At 39.1% G+C, this 22,262-nt stretch overlaps 1 protein-coding gene across 1 annotated transcript in view; it reads right to left on the minus strand.

The window, feature by feature from the left end:
- SLC38A9 (solute carrier family 38 member 9) overlaps window positions 1-21,880 on the minus strand; it is a gene marked incomplete at its 3' end in the record, with an annotated part of 31,861 nt that extends 9,981 nt beyond the window's left edge. The window contains exons 1-11 of the mRNA XM_080637778.1: window positions 21,748-21,880; window positions 21,054-21,175; window positions 20,849-20,912; window positions 20,641-20,734; window positions 19,618-19,788; window positions 17,307-17,366; window positions 13,346-13,543; window positions 11,400-11,507; window positions 8,463-8,569; window positions 1,783-1,896; window positions 354-502 (exon numbers count right to left, since the gene is read on the minus strand). Coding sequence (XP_080493904.1) covers window positions 354-502; window positions 1,783-1,896; window positions 8,463-8,569; window positions 11,400-11,507; window positions 13,346-13,543; window positions 17,307-17,366; window positions 19,618-19,788; window positions 20,641-20,734; window positions 20,849-20,912; window positions 21,054-21,175; window positions 21,748-21,834 — 1,274 coding nt within the window. The 5' untranslated portion in view covers window positions 21,835-21,880. The remainder of the gene's footprint in view (window positions 1-353; window positions 503-1,782; window positions 1,897-8,462; window positions 8,570-11,399; window positions 11,508-13,345; window positions 13,544-17,306; window positions 17,367-19,617; window positions 19,789-20,640; window positions 20,735-20,848; window positions 20,913-21,053; window positions 21,176-21,747) is intronic.
- Between the last annotated feature and the right edge of the window lie 382 nt (window positions 21,881-22,262).

Raw genomic sequence — 22,262 nt, forward strand, 5'->3', positions numbered from 1 at the left:
AAATGTTTCTGGACTGAACAAAATCTTTTTCCTGTACAACTTTATTTTTGCCATAGAGATACATAAAACAAAGGAACTGTGTTGACAAAACTCTATCATTATTGACAAAATGAAGAGCTAAAACAAAGGAACGCCTCCCCATTCTGCTCTGCCAAGCTGTAGCATTCGTGATCAGCAGGCAAGTTTATTTTGCATGCCTATTCGCCCCCTGACTCTGCAAACATTGTGAAATTAGCTTTTGAAATGTACCTAATGCAGCAAAGGAAATCCCCAAAAGCTCAGCCAACTTTCTGACAACAGAAGGCCAGTTAAGCAAAGTGTGCCAAGCTCCTGTCAAGGGGTAGCCTTCTTACCTTGGGTAAGCATTTCCAAAAAACTGTCTTAACAGCTGAACTCGTGCCAGATAGCCCAACAGCGGGTATACAGTCATCATCTGGAACAGCAGGAATATTCTTGCAACAAATGACATGATGTCATCGCTGGGAAAGTTATCTAGAAAATTCTAAACACAGGAACAATGTTACACTTATCAATAATACATCAATATGTTACATATATATGCTGATTTTTAATAGCTATATGCAAGAAAGAGATAAAACCCAAGTAACTTCAACTGCTAAATGAATTCCATTACATGAAAACCCCTCTCTCTCTTTTACAATTGTCTTGCCACCAAACGCCAACTGATCTTTTAATATTGCAGGGCTGATGTCAGCTTTCATGTTACCATTAAAGATGGAATTATTTTCTATGCTTCTGAACATCCTCAAATAATCAAGGCCATATGATTTTTCAGGCAGATGAACTCACATGCTCCTATTACCTGTCATATCATATCTAGATATTAAAAAGTTATTTAATCATTAAAACTGGACCATATACCACAAATGAGAATGTCTGAAAAAGCAGTATAAGACTTAAGTATCATGGAAATATACAAATGGCTTCATAAGTATTTAGGATAACTACAGAAAATAAATGGTAAGAAAATATCTTGTCATCTATTATTTACCTGTGGATTTAACCCCATTAAGTTATTTCAAAGGGTTCAAAAAATCATTTAATGGTTAAACAGCAGTACCAGTTCTAACTAACCTACTGTCAGAGGAAGCCTTTAAATGCTGTTTCATTGCTAAATATTATGCAAGAGACATGGAATATCTGGCATAAAATGGATCACCAATTGATAACTGCTATCTTTGAAGTCATTTAGGGTGTGGTAATCAGCTTCACATATAAGCAGATAAGAATTTAACAGCCTTCACAGGGTGTTTCATGTGGTGCTATTATCTGAAGAACTCTGCTGGCAAGGCTTACCATAGTGTTAGGCTCCAAACCTACCCACAGCGAGGACTCCTACCTAAATGAGTCTGCACTTGCATCATATTTCTTTTTCTGGAGTATCTGAAGACAGTTCCAATGAGTGGGATTGGTCACTGCACACACAACTACACAAACTTTTCAGGATTAAAGAAGCTAAAGAAATTAAAGCTTCAACTGTTCACTTTGGTCATTTTGGTCCTTTCTTCATCACTTAGGTAAGAGTATTTATTAAATGTTCATTTTTTTACAGAACTACTGGCCACCAGACATGAATATAAATGAGATAACACAAGCATTACTCATCTACTTGTGCCCATGAGGCATGAGCCAACTGACCAGAGTCAAGAACAGATGTGTCTGCCAGGGTGAGTCATGAAGCAAGAAGCAGTAGCTGTTCTTTTTTTAATACATGTTTACTGAAAGATCAAGGACAAATATATACTGCAGTAAAAATCTCACCTGTTCAATACATTCTTTGGATAGCGGTGGTGAAGGAAAAGAAGCAAAAATTATCACCCCGACATACAGGTACGTTAATCCCACCAGGAAGTATGCAATAGAGAGGTCTCTCACCTGAGCAAAAAGAAAATCTTATTTTGGCCAGCACTGACATGAAAACAGACAAAACAAAACACTCATGAGGACATTCCTATGACATTTATTACTGTCACTTTTGTATTTATCACTGTTTAATATTTATTACTATTTCTTTCTATTACTTAAATGGGGGCTTCAAAATTGGTCCTGGGTCAGATCAGAAAGCCGCAAAAGGATACCGCAAAGTGGATCTAGACAAGTATTATTTATCTATCTACATACAGAAAAGGCTTGAAGAAACAGATATGCCAATAGATGTAACACATTATTGCTGGATGCACAAGCATACACTAGTTATTACATCAAACAAACAAGAAACACTCTCTACTTTCCTACATTTAATTATCCCTACTAAGAGCCCTGGGACACAGAGGCAACCGTTGAAGACAGAAAGCACAGCAATGCCATGTGTTAAATTTCTTGTTAGGATGAAAATCTTGCAATTAAAGACATCAGCCTACCCAGCTGCAGGTATAATGTAAACAACATTTTTCAAGAAGCTGCTTTGAAACCCAAAAGGATGGTCCACACAAGCTGGCTCCACCCGGAAAATAGTATGCCAGGCTTCTGTAAGAATGGTGTGAAAATTCAAGACATAACTTATATACCATTAAATACAAATACAAAGAAAGAAAGATAAAATAGAAAGGCATAGGTGGGCACAGAGGTATGTATGTCCTTTAGCTTTACAACTGTATTTTATTACTTTAATTTAAAATTACATATTCACTTTGTCACTAAATTTTTATAAACACCTCAGGTAAATGCACTAAATAATCATCAAATATTTTTAGGCGAGAGTGCTGAAGCTAAGATCATATATCCATATTTAACTATATTACATACACCTAAATACAGGTATTAACTTCAGTGTTCACTTCTGAAAATTTTGACTATATTTATAAAGTATCTAGTGTATAAAAAGATTGTCAATGACATAAAAATAACTAAAAGTTTTTAGCACCATTTAGCATTGGAAAATAAGCAGCAAATCTTCTCCAGTACTTTATGAATTTGCAGAATCCACATATACACCAGAATGATGTCACAACACTGTACTTAGTATTCTCCTACATCAGTTCTCTTTTTTTTTTGGAAACAAAGAGGGAGACCATTTGTTTCTAGTTATTAGCTAACTAAATTCTGTATAAGCTTATTCTGCACTACAAAACACTTACTACCTTACAGCAAACCATTTGTTCAGCTGCTGCTGATAATCAGCTTCTTAAAGGATTACTGGTAATGCTTCAATACATGACCCTATTTTCCTATGACTGAAAAGCAAGTCTTATTAACTCAAGCAAAGTACCAAATTAGGACTGTATGGCTTCCAGACCAGGATCATTATTACGGTCTCCAGATGGCTCACTGAGCATGGGCAAATCCTGCTCACATCTGTACATGTAAATGTTTTCCTAAGTGTTTCTTCATATTATATCCTTGACAAAAGCAGCATATTCTATACCTTTCTGGGGTCTTCCGAGGCAAAGGCGGTACCCAAGGAAAACAAAGCATGCTAGATCACAAGTTTCAAGAAAGGTTCAAAAGGAAGCATGTTTCAGTGAGGGAACTATAATTTTCTGCTCATTTTGCCATTGCTTTTGGGGTAGAAGACTGATGCCTTTTTCCCATCAGCCTGCAAAAGGCCAAAGGTATTTTTCATCAGACAACGTGCTGTTAGCGTGCACCCCAGGGTGGCCCTCATGCCCCTGGCAGCTGCAACCTCTTCCTCCTGCTGACCGCATACATGCAGCTGGAAGATGCTTCTCTGGTTTTCACTCTCCTCGCACTGTTCACTGAGTGAGGACTAGCAACTTCCACCAGAGGCTGAGCAACAGCATTTTCTCTAAAGTATACTTTAAAGTACTTCCCAGAATTCTCCTCAGATATACGAGAAGCTGTACAGGATTTTGTATAACAGCTACCTCTTCAAAAGCACCAGTGCCCATCCTAAAAACTGAGTTTAGGAATACTGAAATCTGAGCATTCAGATTTCTTGCTGGATTAATGAGTAACTTAAATGCAGGAAGCAGAGACTAAGGAACGTAAGGTGGTTTTGCAGGGTGACATGGACTCTCATCTCCTGAAGTCGGGAGTTGGACAATTACTCAAAATGCACCCAAGACCTTCTTTAGGCACGTTATCTGACAAAATCTGTTTTCACTTGCATTTGGTATTTTTAGGTGTATTCCTCATGCATGAAGACAGCATAGTAACTCACAGTTGTTATCTGTACTATCGTAAACCTATTTTTGCTGTGACAAATACTTGCAGCTGTGAGGGCAAGCAATCTGAAATTGAATTCTTACTACTTTGTTTGGACTACACTTGATTAAGAGTGGATAGCTAATGTGCTATTACCTCTGATTATACTAACCAGGTTCATGTTCTTACAGTTCTTCAGTGTGTACGCTTTAATCTGTTCTGAAACTAGGTGCTGAGGTAATTTTGTTAATGTATTTTTATAGCATGTAACAATACCTCTTTTTCTTCAGGTATTGTCACCATACGAAGAAAACCCAGATTTTGATTTCCATAAGCAACAAGAAAAGAAATAGGCAACTCAAATCCCTGAATTTACTTTTTCTCAAACATCCATCACCTTCCTTGCAAACACCTGCTTCTGCAAACACCAATAAGGTGGTTGTTTTTGTACAAGAGTGTGTTATTTGTGTATATAACAAGAACATCTTTTGATTAATGTTCATTACTCTTCAGGACACCTAGGTTCACCCCTGAAGACTGTGACTATAAATACTCTTTACATAGCAAAGACTGACTATAAATACTCTTTACACAGCACAATTCCAGCTAAAACCAAAGCACACATGGAGAGACATGAAAGGATTAATTTTAAGTAACAGAGGAATAATCGCATTTGTCTATTTTAAATTTCACATTAATCCGTTTATATTCAGAGTGAACATTACTGTGGTGGAAGCTGCCTGAGCATAAAAAATACAGCAGTCATCACACCTAAAGTTTATAATCTAAGAATCAAATGTAGAAAAAATGTGGAAGAATCAAAGATAACATGCAGGTCATGGCCATAAGGATTACAGCTTGCCACCTACCAAGCTGCTGTCAAATACACTTGAAGTAACAGGCAGATTTTGAGGTGAAACTTGGAGAACGTGTTAACTGCAGCTACTGCTGACCAGGAGCTTTTCTAGTCAGATGCACAGAACAAAGTGTGGAAAGTGCCTCTGGAAGGACAGAAAATAGGGTCCTGAGGCTGGTGGCAGCAGCAGCAGAACAAAGGCAGAAATCAGCCTCCTAACAAAAGGATGAGTCTGATAACTAACAAAGAAAACTTTGACAGCAGAAGACATGATATCACATTCATAGACTAGTACCCAGGTGCAAGCTGGATGTGCAGCACAGGACTGGACACAGACACAGCGACAGCTCTGTGGCTCTACGGATATTTCCTACGTGGTGCTGAAAAGAACAGGCAACTTCCAGGCCTTGTCTTCCTTATTGCATGCCACAGAGAACACAGTTCATTTTTCTCTCAGTACCAAAGTTAAAGCCAGTTTGTAGAGATGCTTCTTGGATGGAGAGGCCTATATTGGTGCTTAACAATTATTACCACATTAGAAGAAGTAGCTTTTGATATCCCATTTCAGACTGGTCACTTCTCGAAAGAGAGATGTTGCCTCTGCAATATTGCAACAGGACTCCGATCCATATCATAAAAACAGACTTAACCTGTTCAAGCATCAAGGGCAAGTGATAACATTTAATAAGGTGACAAAAAAGTACTTCACCAGGATGCATAATGCTGTGCACAATTTTGGCTGGAAAGAGAAATCAATAGTAGAGCAGCATCAGTGGAAGCTCACTCTTTACAGGGAATAAACAGTGTTTGAATATGGCAGAAAATTAGAACTATTCACAGCTCCATGCCTTCTGCAGTTACTTTCTGGACAAAAAACATCTCCTCACTACCAGCCTTTCCCCCAGGTAAGTAAGTCCACAAACAACTGTTAAGAGACAGCATTAGCATATTTATGCTTCTAGATCACACTCTGGGCTTGTGTAGCATCTGTATTTTGCATCAATTGCTCAAGGAACCAGATCACAGACATGAATCAGAAAAAAGAAAACCCTAAACAACAACCAACCAACCAAATGCAAAAGCAAACAAAAAACCCAACTAATCAAATCACCCTTTTATGGTTGGGTTAGTTTTTTAGGCAATCAGTTTCCAAGCTAGTTTTTTGGAACTAGTTGTGCAGTGCACAAAATTTTGAACTGCTATATATAAGGGGGCAGCAGTGGGAGATGGGACCAGGGAGTTCAACTTTGAATTGTAGACTAAGTGAACCCCGCTCACAGGGCTTCTCCAGGCTTTGCTGCTGACATTTGACTTATCCAGTGCACTGCTCCTCTCACACCCACACACTGTACTGGAATAGCAGCCAAAGGAATCCTCCCGTCTGTGTGTGTTTTAGCTTTGGGCAGTGATACACGCCTGTGACCAGAATGGAAGCTGCTATTGTTTCGGATTTCTGACTCCATAAAAGGAATGTTATTGTTTCTCTTTACTTTTTTTCCAGCTCCCTGAAGGGTTGTTCTTATGACCACTAGTTTCAGCAAGTTCAAAACAGTATTTTTCCAGCTTGCCATGTTCTGTGTTGTGTCTTTTCATAGAACTCTGATGGAAGTGACATGGAGTCTCCATTAGACTCCCCATGAGATACTGATATAAGAAAGCATCTTGCTGATGTAAATACATACGAAAAAAACACCCTATACATATGTAAACCTCCCACTTAGTCCAGCAGCTTAGTGAAATAAGCACAAACAGCTTTTCAAGAGCATCAGTACTTCATTAACATTTGGAAAGCACTACCAGACCTAGGTGAAAGGCTGCTGTAATCTCTAGCCAAATAAAACTCCTAGAGGAACTATGCACAGATTTGCTTTACCATTAAAAACCTTTCCTGCTATACTTAACGGTGCTCTTTCCCTGCAATTTTAACACTCTCCTGGAATGCAAGAGTCTTGTCAAGGGCTTGGGATCCATGCTAGGACTGCCTTGAAAATTCAACTTAAACTCTAGAAAGGGCATTCAGAATAGCTGATTCAAATGCAAGCAGCAGTTTCTTCCTCCTTAACACAGGAAAAGCAAACTGCAGAAGATTCCAGGTGCTGCTATTTGTAGTTGATTGCTTACTCTCATGTAAATGGAAGGGGAAGTGCCACAGGAAAAGTCTTGAAGGTGGCATGGAAGCATTAAGCCTCCACTGCATACAGAGCAGATTGCTGGAGCCACCACACCTTTAGAACTTGAAAGCCATAGCTGAAGAGAGAGAGAACTCTTGCTCTTTTCCAGATCATGAGATATTCTTATAAAAACTGAGAGAAAACTTACTTAGTTTTCTTTCTCCAGAGCTTCACTAACCCCCTTTTTAGTTAAACTATATTCAGAAATGTCTATAAAGCCCAAGACGCCTTTCTGGAGGAGAATTTATAACTCTTTAGCAGAGATGTTCACTCACAAGCTGGCCCTGGTTCACAGGTACAAAAAAGTAATTGGGCAGATTATTAAAGAAAAAGGTTATCTCACTGCATTGCACATAAAATGCATTTCACCTTTGAATAATCAAATCAGGTATATTTTATCACATGTGTTGGCAACTGGCTCTAGTTGCCAACAAGGTTCAATCCCTGCTTGAGTAGAGGTGTTGGACAAGATGACATCCAGAGGTCCCTTCGAACCTCAACCATTCTGTGATTCTGCACCAGTTTATCAGGCAGTTAATATTCTTAAATCTTTGCATGTTATCATAGTTACCTTTACAGCTAAGATTTTAATGAAGCTGGACAAGAACCCTGTAAAGTATGGAAGAAAAAATAAACAAAATAAAAGTAAAAATGTACTCTATGACTAACTCTATAATGTTTACTCCATTTTGTATTTTATAAGGGGAAGATACTAAGAAAGAATGCAGTTCCATCTGGATGAGAAATACATAATTTTTTCTAGGGCAAAGGACCAGCCCAAAGTCTACATATCACAGATTCCCCATCCAGGCTTTAACTTTGAGGATTTCCTAAATAGGATCAGGTTTCTCTACGAATCTTGACTACTGAAGCAAAAAACTACTGAAGCAACTCTGATTAAAAATATCATATAGACCCCAACACTGTTGTTCAGGACTCTGTTAAAATCAGTCTTGTGCCCTGTGTCCTCCAGCATTTTTAATTCTAAAATTGGTCAGTTTTTCTAGGGTCTTAGAATATTGTCAAACCTGCCTCTTGTGTGTAATTTGGCCATTTAATACCAGCCTGACCACTAATAAGTCTAGGACACTTCTCAAGGCTTTAATCTCAAAAAATTGTAATGCATCTGTTACTCACTGGTAGCCAGTAAAAGTATGTATAACTGGTTTCTTATCAGATCACAAAAATGAGTTACATTTTCTGAAGCTATCACAGTTCCTGGATCAATTTCAAGACGAAGCAGACAGGAAAAAATCAGTGTCGCCTGGCTATCTAGATATAAATCAGCACAGTCTTGTGAAATTACTTACATTGTTTTCTTGATTCCTGTTATTTTGAAGAAGTGTGATGACACAGTTGTGGATGAAGAAGGCAAGTGTCAGAACCCCTGTCAGCTGAGGGAACTGAATTCTAAACTCTAAGGGAGGAGAAAAAGTGTTAATAACTTACTTCTTTGAAACAACGCCAAAACGCAGAGGAGATACAGTGCTGTGGAACCTGCTGGCAGAAATATGAGCCTCCATGTCAAAATGGGACAATCTATTTCATCTTTGATCATAGCCAAAGCATGGTCAGGAAGTACAAAATGGTTACTATATAACACACTCTCCAGCAAAATTTTTAAGGAGATCCCAACCATCAAAGATCATTAGGATAATCTAGGATTTACATATACAAACTTTTCTGCTTCTTAAGAGTTTAACTGGAAAACGTTTTTGAGGAAGGAATTAAGGCTGTGTATCTCTTGGTTTCTGAACACGGAGATGGTGGGAAGGAATCATACTCTGTGAGCATCTTCTGCTGTTAAGAAGTTACTTATGCTACCAGACGAAAAACGAGGTCTGTAGATGTTTAAGAGGTTCTGCTTACAAACCAGGGCATAAAGAAAGGCAGATCACCTTCTTGTCTTATTTAAGGAAAAAGTATTTATTTATTTTTTTGTCTCCATGAGAATAGCATTGCTCTGCCTTTTTTAATACTTCAAGGACAGTGTTCACAAGATTGTGTTTCTGGAAGCACCACAACAGGTCTAGGAATTCACTGATGTGTGACATCATTAAAGCAGCATCCTGCTGGTATTATATAAGGATGTATGTACTCTTTAGTGTTAACGGCTATTAGAGATCCCTGAGCTAGCTCAGTTCTGGAAAGCATCCAGCAGTGTAGCAAAACACTCATCAGAGGCTCACAAGCCCTTACAGATCAAACCACAGAAAGCTCCATGCAACATATTTAAGCCAATTGTCTCTTATGAAGTCATCAAGGTAAACACACCCCAGAAAAATTAATGAAGGGCTCATCCAGGTTGAAAGAATATGCCTTCCCTAGGGCCAGATTCACCGTATCTTCAAGACCTAACTAGTATGATGTGCTACTGACATAATTGAGATAGCATGCAACTTTTGGGCTTGTTTTTTATCCACTACTTTAATCTCAATGATAAAAAGCAAACAGATTCAGAATCTTTCAGCACTGCATTTCCCCCATCACTACAACAACCAGTAGTAGCCAGATTTATACACACTGGCTATGTGGTTTGTCTATCTCCTAGCTGTACTAGTCACATTGCCAAAAAAACTGAGTGCACCACCTCTTAGTGACTTGTGGGCACATCTGTCATGCTGTATCAAATTTTACACAGGACTGCTTAATAGATCAACTTCAAGAGACTTAACACCTGATTTCTTAGACGTAGTCTGTCTTCCAGTTTATGCTGGTTTGTTAGTGAACTTTAGTTTGGGCAAATTTTCTCCTGTGTTCTCAGGAAGAGTCCATAGCTCTGAGGCCATGCAAGCATTTGAAGATTGTCTGCTGCGTCAGTTCAGGTTGAAACCACATTTCCAAGCTTGCAATGGAGGAAGACAAAACACTGCGGTTCTTTCTACTTACAGATATCATTCAGAATATTGAAATACAAAATAAATTAGGTCATTAACACAGATGATAATAATCCAGTGATTTGAAGTAAAATCTTTTACATTGGAGACAAAAGCAGTTTATTAGTCCAAAAATTCTGTCTAAAAGTAAAGGCTAGTGATGCAGGAAAATATACAGCATAGAGAGCACTGTTTCACAACCATCTACATCTATCTTTTAAGTTTGTACTTATGCTGCAGTAGTCAGGAGGATTCTTAGGGAATTATGAAGATAATCCTGTCCATCCTTAAAGCATCTGCTTTGGTCTTGCACACAGTCATACTCAGCAAAAACTATCTGGCTTTGAAGACTCAGCATGAAAGGACAATAACCTTTTTTTCTTGGTGACATAACCAAGCTGAAGAAACTGCTTTAAACAGCCTTTCACTTGTTTCTTGGCATTCAGATCTCGAAAGAGATGAATGCCTAGCAAAGAAGGAATGACCTTTAGCAGTTATGGAAAAATGAACAGATTTGATGACCGCTAGAGGTTTAGGAGTGGAGAAGGGGAATACTGGGTTTTTAGCAGACCTCTTTGTCAAATGTACATAGAGTATGCTAGCCAAGCTGTTCATTCGGCTTCTGCCAGATCAATTTCTGCTGGAGAGCTACATCAATCCAGAGTGGTAGAAGACAACAAACAGTAAGCAGATGCAAGACCACTGCAACTGTCATGTGAACACACTTAAACCAGTTGAATTTCATATTTGTAACTTTACTCAACTATCTGTAGTTTACTTCCTGAATTGTTGTCACAGTGCGTTAACATGATTCCACAAATTAGATCAGATTCTGTTACGAACAGGGAAAAACTCCGGTGTTTCTTTCTTTCTTTCTTTATTTCTATATTGATACAGTATTTCAAAACCCATCCTAATGTTTTAAGATATCCTTGTTTTCTTTTCCAATTCTACATTATTGGACCTAACAATAGTTTGCAACTCATGTATAAAACTGTTAAAACAGTGCTTATTGTGACTAGTACACTAAAAATGCACAAACCTTTAAAAGAAACTCTAAGAAGGTGCATATCTCTGAATTTTGTCTTAAGTAAATGAGTAACTTTTAAAGAAAGACAAACTACTTTTGTTTCTAAGAAGAGAAGGAGTGATAATAATTCAACAGTACAGGGGACATCTCCTTGGAGCTAACTGGTCATGTTTACATTTGGCCTGTTGTAGAGGATGTAGCCTCTACATGCCAATCAGACATCATTTCATCACTTTATTTATGTCACAGAGGTGTTAAAAGGTGAGAAATTCACCAATTAATTACTCAAAAAAAGTCTTAAACCCATCATATATATGCTTCATTAATGCATTTTATCTTACCTGGTACAAAAAAATCATTCTCTATAAACCAGTTGTATTCTAAGTGGATTCCCAAATGAGCAGCCTTTACAGTAACCAGAAGAACTAAGTAGACAACTGAAACTGTACCTGGAAAAGACCAGAGCCAAACAAACACCATGAGAAGTAGAAAGTATTTAGTTGTGTTTTATTCCTGCTCTATCCAACTAGTTGCCTATAGCCCAAACACTTCAAGTTGGTATTCATTCTTAAAAATACAGGCTACGTATAAATTTTCTTTTTCTTTGTATCTTTTATAGGTCAGAGAGAAAGAATAATGCACTTGAACCCAATGCAAGCTTTCAGCATGTGCAATGTTTTCCAGATGCTACACTAGTGACAGTGGAAATACCACCTCATAATCCCTGGTGCTGGGCAGCCAGGGAGGTCTTTAGGCAGTAACAGGTAAGTTCCAGCTTCAGCTGTTAGGATTTTAATTTAACATGAGACAAAGTTGGCCACTGTACTGCACTTACTACAATGTCCATTGAGTCACTGCTGTTTTGAACCAAATAGCCCAATGAGCTAGGAATGTTTACTGCAATTGTGAACTTTACACTGGGAGCTAGAAGCTGTTAATGACATTTGACCCCTATTGATTTAAACTTTGTCATAACCTTGGATAACCTTGATTATAAGACTGGCTTTGCATTCCATCTCATTGGGTCAGAGGTATCCAGCAATACAGGTAGAGGACTACAAATATGATCACAGATGGGTATAAATGCCTTGCTGTATCTACATATGGAACGGACAGCATAGGATTTTGGCTCTGCCATTTGAAAGAGATAAGGGCAGAATGGTAACTACCTAAAAATTGAAGGAAACTGTGCAACAGTAAGTAAAGCTACTGCAATGCAACCTGCTGGCCAGTAATACTGTTAATCACAAGAGAACAGGCTATAAGTGAAGACAAAGAAACAGCACTTTCACAGTTCGCAATACAGATTCAGATAAGACATCAATTCATTCTAGCACTATCTCCAAGGTTAAAAAATAAACTGAAGAAATTATCATTTGATTACATAGAGCATAGTTAAGGAATTAGGAAGATAAAAGGTTCTGTAATTTAGGATCAGCTTAACAGCTAAAATATTCAGTATTTTCCTAACCATTCAGGTTTCCATAGGTGTAAAAGAAAGTAAAAGTTCTCCACTAAGAATAATTTCAGCATCTCAAAAAACGGCCTTTATTTTTTTCTTGTCCTACTGGATTCAAGGTTTACAAAAATTAAGGCAACTTTGAACAGTTTCTGAATTACATAATAATCTACTGAAGTTATGACAAATTTTGTATTTTTAATATTCAGATTCTAAATAAACTAGTTGTCCATGATGTGTCTCTTTTTAAAACAGAGACAGTTATGGCTAGATCTCACTTGGCAAAATATTTTCTTATCACTAACGTTATATTTAGCTTACTTAAAAACCTTACTTTTTACACAGAGGCACTATCACTTACCCATCTTCTGTGCTATATTATCATCTAGTGGTTCCAGCCACAGTAGAACCAAGCTCTAGTTGTGTGTCTCACTGGAACAGAGGACAAAGTAGACCTTCAATCCCCTGTCCTCTACCTCCTAGGATAAGAGGAAATTACCTCAAATTGCACCAGGTGAGGTTTAGCTTGGGTATTAAAAGAAAAATCTTCACCAAATGGCTATCAAGCGTTGGAACACTGTGTTTGAGTCATGACCCCTGGAGGTATTTAAAAGACTGTGCAGATGTAACAGTTAGGAACACGGTTTAGCGGTGGACTTGGCAGTGCTGGGTTAACGGCTGGACTTGGTGATCTTAAACATCTTTTCCAAACTTCTAACCTAAATGATTCTGTGACTCTATTCTATGATTCTACTCACTGGAGTACCTTTCACTGTTTTCTATGCATTTTAACCACAATGAACACCTTTAATAGTATTTGTTACCTACCTAGGACATTAAACTTTGCAAAGAAGGATGGAGACTTTAGATTTAGCAGGGGTAGAAGAATAGCGACCAGGTAGAATGGTACTGTTTCTGATTTGTTCCACCACTTCTCAAAGAGCTCAAAACCTGTATCATTGCCAGAAGAGAACATCACGCTCCTGTTCTGTGGTGGGTGACCGCTAGCAGCACTTGGACAAATGACTGGAAAAAAGGAAAAGAAAAATATTCCCAGATGAAAAAGGTTTTAATTGCACAGAATCTTCACAGCCAAATCCCATATTTTCTGGAAAGTGTTTAACCTAAGAGAAACAGGATCATTCAAATGCAATATGTGACAATTCAGTCCTTACCCACTTTTTTTAAACTAGGAGTTGAACACTAAGATTTCACTGCTAGGCACCTTGCACTAAGCTGGCAAGTGCTACAGTTCTTTCAGCTGAGCACAACAAAGATGCTTACTTGTCTGAAGCCTGAGCTGTGGCATAGGGTCACATACCTATAGCTAGGTGTCTTCATGCCTACATGCATGTGCTGGAATCATAGAATCACAGAATAGTTAGGGTTGGAAAGGACCTTAAGATCATCTAGTTCCAACCCCCCTGTCATGGGCAGGGACACCCCACACTAAACCATGCCACCCAAGGCTTTGTCTAACCTGGCTTTGAACACTTCCAGGGATGGGGCATTCAAAACTTGCCTGGGCAACCCATTCCAGTGCCTCACCACCCTCTCAGTAAAGAATTTCTTCCTTATATCCAATCTAAACTTCCCCTGTTTAAGTTTGAACCCCTTCTCCTGTCACTAGAGTCCCTGATGAATAGTCCCTCTCCAGCATCCTTGTAGGCCCCCTTCAGATACTGGAAGGCTGCTATGAGGTCTCCACGCAGCCTTCTCTTCTCCAGGCTGAACAGCCCCAACTTTCTCAGCCTATCTTCATACGGGAGGTGCTCCAGTCCCCTGATCATCCTCGTGGCCCTCCTCTGGACTTGTTCCAACAGTTCCATGTCCTTTTTATGTTGCGGACACCAGAACTGCACACAATACTCCAAGTGAGGTCTCACGAGAGCAGAGGGGTAGGATCACCTCCTCCGACCTGCTGGTCACGCTCCTCTTGATGCAGCCCAGGATACGGTTGGCTTTCTGGGCTGCGAGCGCACACTGAAGCCAGCTCATGTTCATTTTCTCATCGACCAACACTGCCAAGTCCTTCTCTGCAGGGCTGCTCTGAATCTCTTCTCTGCCCAACCTGTAGCTGTGCCTGGGATTGCTCCAACCCAGGTGTAGGACCTTGCACTTGCCATTTTTAAACTTCATCAGGTTGGCATCAGCCCACCTCACAAGCGTGTCGAGGTCCCTCTGGATGGCATCCCGTCCCTCCGGCGTATCAATGGAACCACACAGCTTGGTGTCATCGGCAAACTTGCTGAGGGCGCACTCAATCCCACTGTCCATGTCACCGACAAAGATGTTGAACAAGACCGGTCCCAACACCGATCCCTGAGGGACACCACTTGCTACTGGTTTTCAGCCAGACATCAAGCCATTGACCACAACTCTTTGCATGCAGCCATCCAGCCAGTTCTTTATCCACCGAGTGGTCCATCAATCAAATTGATGTCTCTCCGATTTAGAGACAAGGATGTCATGTGGGACAGTGTCGAACGCTTTGCACAAGTCCAGGTAGATGACGTCAACTGCTCTACCCCTGTCCATCAGTTCTGTAGCCCCATCATAGAAGGCCACCAAGTTGGTCAGGCAGGATTTCCCCTTAGTGAAGCCATGCTGGCTGTCACCAACCACCTCCTTGTTTTTCATGTGCCTTAGCATGCCTTCCAGGAGAATCTGCTCCAAGATTTTGCCAGGCACAGAGGGGAGACTGACTGGTCTGTAATTCCCCGGGTCATCCATTTTCCCCTTCTTGAACATGGGGGTTATATTTCCCTTTTTGCAGTCACCGGGAACTTCACCTGACTGCCATGATTTTTCAAATATGATGGCCAGTGGCTTAGCAACTTCATTCGCCAGCTCCTTCAGGACCTGTGGATGGATTTCATCAGGTCCCATGGACTTCTGTATATTTAGGTTTTTAAGATGGTCTCGAACCAGATCCTCTCCTACAGTGAGGCTAGGGTCTTCATTCTCATGTCACAGCAATGCACCTTTGCACCTGGCTGCATATTTAGCACTGCAATCTGTCCCTCCACACTTCAGTAAGATCAAATGAACCAAGATGCAAGAGTATCTGTGTGCAGAAGAGCTGTATTATTATCCATTGCTCTGGGAGCACACAGACTAAGGATGAGAAGAAAGCTTCCAGAACAACTGAAAGGACTAAAACTCATATACTGAACTGAAATATCTCATCACCTTCGTGCCATGCCATGTGCAAGTACATCACTGCTATACAACACAAGTAATTAAAGATATGCACCCAAAACACTGCCACATGGTGGCTGATCAACAGCATCTGAAAAAGTGACTGCAACAAAAACAACCAATCAAAAAGATCCCTTGACAAAAATGTGCTCATTTGATTTTTGTTAATATAAACACTTCTCTCTAACACATGCTTACAAAGTTATGTGTTAAAATATGAACTTGTCTTCTTGTTCTCATGTCTCAGATTTTAGCATCATCACAGCACTTGATAGCCTCCCTCCCACACTGGCTGTATGCCTGTTCGTTACCAAGGCAAAAGTGTGAAAAGTGTTCTGTCAAATTTACTTCCAGTTTTCTCATTTGCTTTCTCTCCATTGCCTGTAAGTGGATTGTGTCACAGACCTTGAACAATGCTTTTGTTCTTACTGACCTCCTCAGTAGCCCTGAATGCCATGCCAAGAGTCATCTGAACATCTGGCAGCCCTTAACTTTGTGCTGCATCTGATTTAAATTTTCCAGTTGCTGGAGGATGCCATGGAATAGTTGTCTACTTTGTCTCCAAGTCATACCCCCTGCTGCATAAGAATAGGACAGAAAAGCAGAAGCAGCAGAAAACACATGAGAAAGAGCACTGCAGCAGCTATTGGTGCCTTCTGGTAAGGACTGTAGGGGAAACAAGATTCAACACTAGTTCAGATACAAATCAACTGGTTTTCAGAATTATTTCTCAACTCCTTTGCCTGACTTCAACAGCTGCTCTCCAGAAACATGACTGCAGCCAGTGTGACACACAGCCGCCTGGCTGGTACTGAAAGGCTTCCCCATTCCCAGAAGCGCTCAGGATAAAGAAAATTTTCTGTCACATTACAAAGCACTACATGTTCAGTTACTATATATAGACAGAGAGATCAGATGCCGACAATGCCCTGCTCCTGCCTTCACTGTACATTATTCTGCCTGCTTAAGAACTCTCCACAGTCCTATCTCTACACTTGAATGCAGCTTCTCCTCTGTGTTGTGTAAATGTCAAAAACTCTTCACAAAACTCAAGAAGATGCTCATGTAGGGCCTGGCACTTGTATCTTCTTGCACTCAGCATCATCAAAGCTGTTCTTACAGCATTCCTTTAAATAATACTGCTGCAGAGGTGATGAGGAGCAAAGATGCCCCAGCTAAGATTTTAAACGTCAAGCAGATCTGATGCGCTTCAATTTTAGGGTGCCAAAGTTATTCCTCATTGTGCAACTACTGTTAAGAGATCCAACATTCCTGGTTTTAAGGCAGATCTATTTGGTTATAGATAAATTCGCAATACACTTTTTAATCCCACTTTCTTCTCCCTTTCTTCCCACCCCTCTCCTTCCTTCCCCCCACCAAAATCATTAAGCTTTCCAAGTGTATAGTTCTTTGTGGAAGCACAAATCCCAGATAGAAAATTACTTTTTTGGTTTTGTTTGAAAAAGGTAGGTGGAACTTACGATATACACTTTATAACTGAAATGTGGTTAGGTATGGAAGCATGATGATTTTGCCTTTAAACCCCCACCCCAAATCAGGAAACACAATACTAATAAGTGCTTCTTACCTTTATTACTTCCATTCGTACCAGGAACAATATCTGTTACATTAATGTCATGAACAAAGTCTGAAAAGAAGAAAATCTTACTATCAATGTCCCAACATTTTATCTGTTGACTTGATAAAAATTAAGGAAGGTAGTATTTTGGAAAACTACATCAAAAGTGTGATACATCAGCTTGTACTCCCTCCAACTCCAAGCTGGTTTAAGTCTCACTGTCTACAGTCATTTCCAGTAGTATTTTGTTTCCAGTACACCCACTCCTACGCTGTTTTACTGCTCTGCCACACCAGGTATTTCCAAGTTTCTGCAATCAGCAGTGAGAATATTGGATTGCAATTTCCTTATATTTATGTATATATATATATACAGAAAATGCCCATCAGCTTGGAAATTTAATTAGTATGTCTCTGGCTAAAATTTGCTTCTGCTGCATGTGGGTGTATTATGCACACATAAAATCAACTGGGGCAAAAGGCCTCAGACTTTTGAAATGCAATTAGCAGCAGCCTGTTTCTCATAAAAAAGGCAAAACGTATTGTGGGAAGAAAACAGTTTTTGTTTCTTCATCATGTTTTATGATACCCTGAATCACAATTGAGTTTTTCATACTTACCGATACCAGTTCAGTGTATACAACAATCAGCAGACTGAACTAATCCCATTCATCAGCTCCTCACTTCACCAGTGTTTTGTGTTGCTACTTAAAAAAGTACATGGTATGAAGCCATGATAAGAACTGACAGATCTTACGGAATTAGAGCACTTTAAAGTTTGCTATAGATGGATAGCCAATTTATGTTTCCTGTGTGCTTAAAAAGTGTTTTAGGACTAGCACTTGCATTTGTGGATTTGTTTCATAAAGCAAATACAGAAGCACAGGACACCATGTTAAAAAAAAAAAGACAATAAATCATACTTGGCTTAAAGTTCTTGTATTCTTTGCACACTGCTACTTTCTAGACCATCCTTCCTTAGGAGATCAATTTTTTCCCACCTGAATTGTGTGTGCAGATTGTTTAAAAAGTCATCTGAATGCAGCAGAATTAAACACCATACCCTGCTTTGAATAACTTGGAACGTGGGGCTGGAAAATGCCATTGTGTCAAACCTACATCCTATTACCCATTTTATAACCTACTAACTAAGTAGCCACAATGACAGTTGGGACAAGAATTCAGTGATTACTTATCACAGAGCAAACAATTTAAATAAGAACCCCAAACAAATATAGATAAGTGATACATTAACATGCCAAACTCAGGGAAAAGCATGACTTTTTTTCCTAGAAAAGGAACTGTTTTGTTAATTCTGGTGTTTGGTTAACAGAATTGGAGTTACTTGGTTTAGAGTAATTCAGGATTAAAGAACTAACCTTATTTAAACAAACAAACAAAAAAAACCCAAACCCAAAAAACCCAAACAAAAAAACCAACCAAACAACAAAGTCTAAAATGAAATGGCCTTAACAGTGTATGAATTAGGTCAGATGTAAAATACACCAGTCATTAACCAATTAATTATGTCCTTCAGGGATGGTGGGAACTCTAAGGTATAGTGTCTGCACTGTTATTTGCCTCAGATTTGTTTAACTACCTTCAAAACAGAAACTCTTAAATCTTAGTTGTACTATTCAACGCTATGAGTCAGGTTTTCAAAGCTCTCAATTCCATCATTTATTCCCACAACTCTACATACATAATTGATTGTATCCACAAAGGCTTGTGTATCTGTGTGCGTACCAAGGGTGCAAATAACTAGTATGTTTTCTTTTGTAGCAATGCCAGATTAAGAACTGTTCTTTCACTGTGCTAGAGTTCCTTCCTCCTTCAGGGACACTTGCAAAAATTTTCAATATGGCAGCACTTTAAGTGTGTTTGTTGAAATCTAGACTGAAACTAGATTTTTTTTCATTGATCTGGATCATTCCAACAGCCTAGCCTGTTATATGGCTGCTCAAATAGTTACACCCATGCAAACAAGGAGGGAGCAAAAATACAAAGTGGAAACAAGCAACCAGGTCTGGGTTGTTTAGCCTGCACCAAGAAGCCTCATTACTGACATGCAAATCAGATCACTGGCCCTTCGTCTTCCATTAAAATCACACTTTACGAGAAAAATTGAGAAACTGGTTTTGAAAACATACATAACTCTGCTCATTAACTCCCCACACTGCTACTTATTCTTGCTTGACTTTTCACTCAAAGCAACAGAAAAATCAAGATTAAGTAAAACAGACAATGATTTTTCAGTATAAAGCGAAGTCTTGATCTTTCCACAAGACAGCTGTAAATGTTAACCAAAAATGTATACTTACTGTATATAAACTTTCCTGTGTTGAACAGAAAGTTGGACATAAGCACCCAATAAACAACCATGGCTCCAACAAGCGATACCATAGAAAATAAGAGGCTTGACCACTGACCAAAGGATCCAAAGTAATACTTGCAAACATCTGGGAATTCCCAGTTTGAGGTATCTAATAAAGCTGAAGAACATACAAAAACATAGAAACATATCTAAACAAAATGTTGCATTAGAATCAGTAGAACTCTTCATGAGGATGTGTTCTTGTTTCAGAATACTACTACTCTGAGTACTTCCAGAAGCACCAGAATAAGACATGGTGGTAAAAATGCAGCTATGCATTTGCAGCTAAAGCCTTTTGCGGAGCTTATGGCAAAGTAGATCAGACCATGAACTAGTCCTCAACAGTGACCAGAAATGAGCTGTCACAAACTGGAGGTCTTAACTGCCTTTATTTGAGGAAGTGAAGGGTTAGTTTATGCATAAAAGCACCAACTACAAGTGCTGCAAGATGTGTTTTGAAGAACAGAAGTACATTCTAAGCAGAACCACTGTCAGTGAGGTAATTGTCTGTAAACTGCTTCCAAAACACATTACATACAAACATTAGTGTACAGGCATATGAAACAGTGGATACAGCTGTAGCCCACATATTCCACTACGGAACATGATCAGAAATACATGTGGAGAACTGGACAGTGCTTATAGAGAAAAAGGGAAGACTCTTAAGTCCCATAGGTCGCCAAACACTTAGTAAGTGAACACATGAAACTTTGCTTAACTAAGAGTTTGGTTTTGGCTATAATACTTAGGTCCCAAGGAACTGAAGGATAATCTCAGAAAGGAACACAGACATTTAGCTTACAGAGCTTAGTTCCAGACTACAAAAATACAGAGACATTCAAAGGAACAGCTTTTATTTGCAGGTTAGGTCTAACATACAGTAAAGATAGGGGCAAACTAAGAATCTATCAGATCTCTGTATTTCACACTTAATGGAAATATTTGCACTATGAGGCTTCGTATTTCTTACGTATCATTTTCCGTGATTTCACAACTCTGTAGCAGCAATAAAGAGTCAAAATGCCCATCAGTAAGATGAGAATGATTCCAGAAGTAAAGCCCGCCTGTTAAGAGGGAAAAATACAGTTTAATTTATCTATCAGCAACACTACAGAAAATGAACAGCAAGCCGTGTTGCCAAAACCATTTTCATATGTATACATTTTTCATAGTATTACCTGCTTTATTCCCCATGGGATACTTAATATAGATGTACCCATCATTGTGTTCCATATCATAAATCTAAGAAGAAAAAAAAAAGCCAGTGAATAATTTAAGAAGCACTCTTATGTCATACTATCCTTATAGCTACAATAGTTATGCATACATTATAGAACAATGAATACATTTTCTGGCTAATACATGGCAAGGTGCTTAACATACATTGTCACTATACTGGAGTTTTTACCATAGCCATCTGTGCAACTGTCAACTTTAAAAGCAGTTCCTAGCGGACTGTACACGTAGATTTCATCAGGAGCTGGAAGTACATGATCAGGAGCAATCTAACAAATGGATAAAAACCAAGACTTGTTAGTAACACCAAAGTAACTATTGTCCCAAATACATCAAGCCAACTGTTGTAAATCACAAAACCTTTCCATGAAATCACATTAAAAAAAGAAAAGCTGCACTACATTAATTTTATCCCCACAAAAACCTCCTAGTTGATAAATTTTTAGTAGAGTGCAGGAAAATATATTTTTCTTCTGCAAAATGTCTGTAACACACTATGTACAGCTCTTGCTAGTTCAATGACTGCAGCTGACCACAGCTTAAATCCACTTATAGGTGGGAGAAATAAGTACACGCATCTGGGTAGCCTGAACCACTGTTACAAAGTTCAAGCTGTTTTTACGTTTTCGTTGGGTGGTGAAGGCATTGCACAAGAAGTTAATCATGGCTTGTGATAACACAAGACCTTGTTAAGGCAGTCAGCTACTAGATATTTATTTTAAGGCAAGCTGCAGAGTGGTTCTCCCACTGCCTTCACTTGTACTTCTTTTATAAATCTAGGCTGTGGAAGACCCAACATGCCAAAGACCACTCAGTTTATCTGGTCCTGTCTTTGCCTTACCAATGCCCTGTCTGCAGGAGATGTGAGCCTGCTATAGTAATGAATTCGCTTATTCATTGCTGAAGCTTCATCAGTGACCCTTTGCATGTCATCATTCGCACTGACTATGTTTGTAGGCTCCACATGAAACGGTCTAAAGGAGGAGACAAAGAAAGAAAAGGACAATATTTAAAACCCTAGAACACAAAAGCTAACATACAAGCCAGAGCACATCACTCAGGATGAGTCTGTCATACATTGACACAAAATAAATGCAAAAATATCACTGCCAGGAGGGAAGCTGCCATCCATGAAAGAACCACATGTTTATATCGTCCATATTAAAATGGCTTCTTGCCCAGATTCTGTGGGGCAACTTAACATCAAAATTCAGACCTAATATTTAGCCTGTTGGTTCTCAACAATGAGTCACACCAGAACTACATGTTAATAAGCTTGGCCAAGCTCATTAATGCTTATAATCAACCAGTGCTGCCAGACGTAGTGATGAGGAACATTGGTAGAAACAGAAAGTG

Source organism: Psittacula echo (assembly GCF_963264785.1).
Source record: "Psittacula echo genome assembly, chromosome: Z".
Classification (NCBI taxonomy): domain Eukaryota; kingdom Metazoa; phylum Chordata; class Aves; order Psittaciformes; family Psittacidae; genus Psittacula; species Psittacula echo.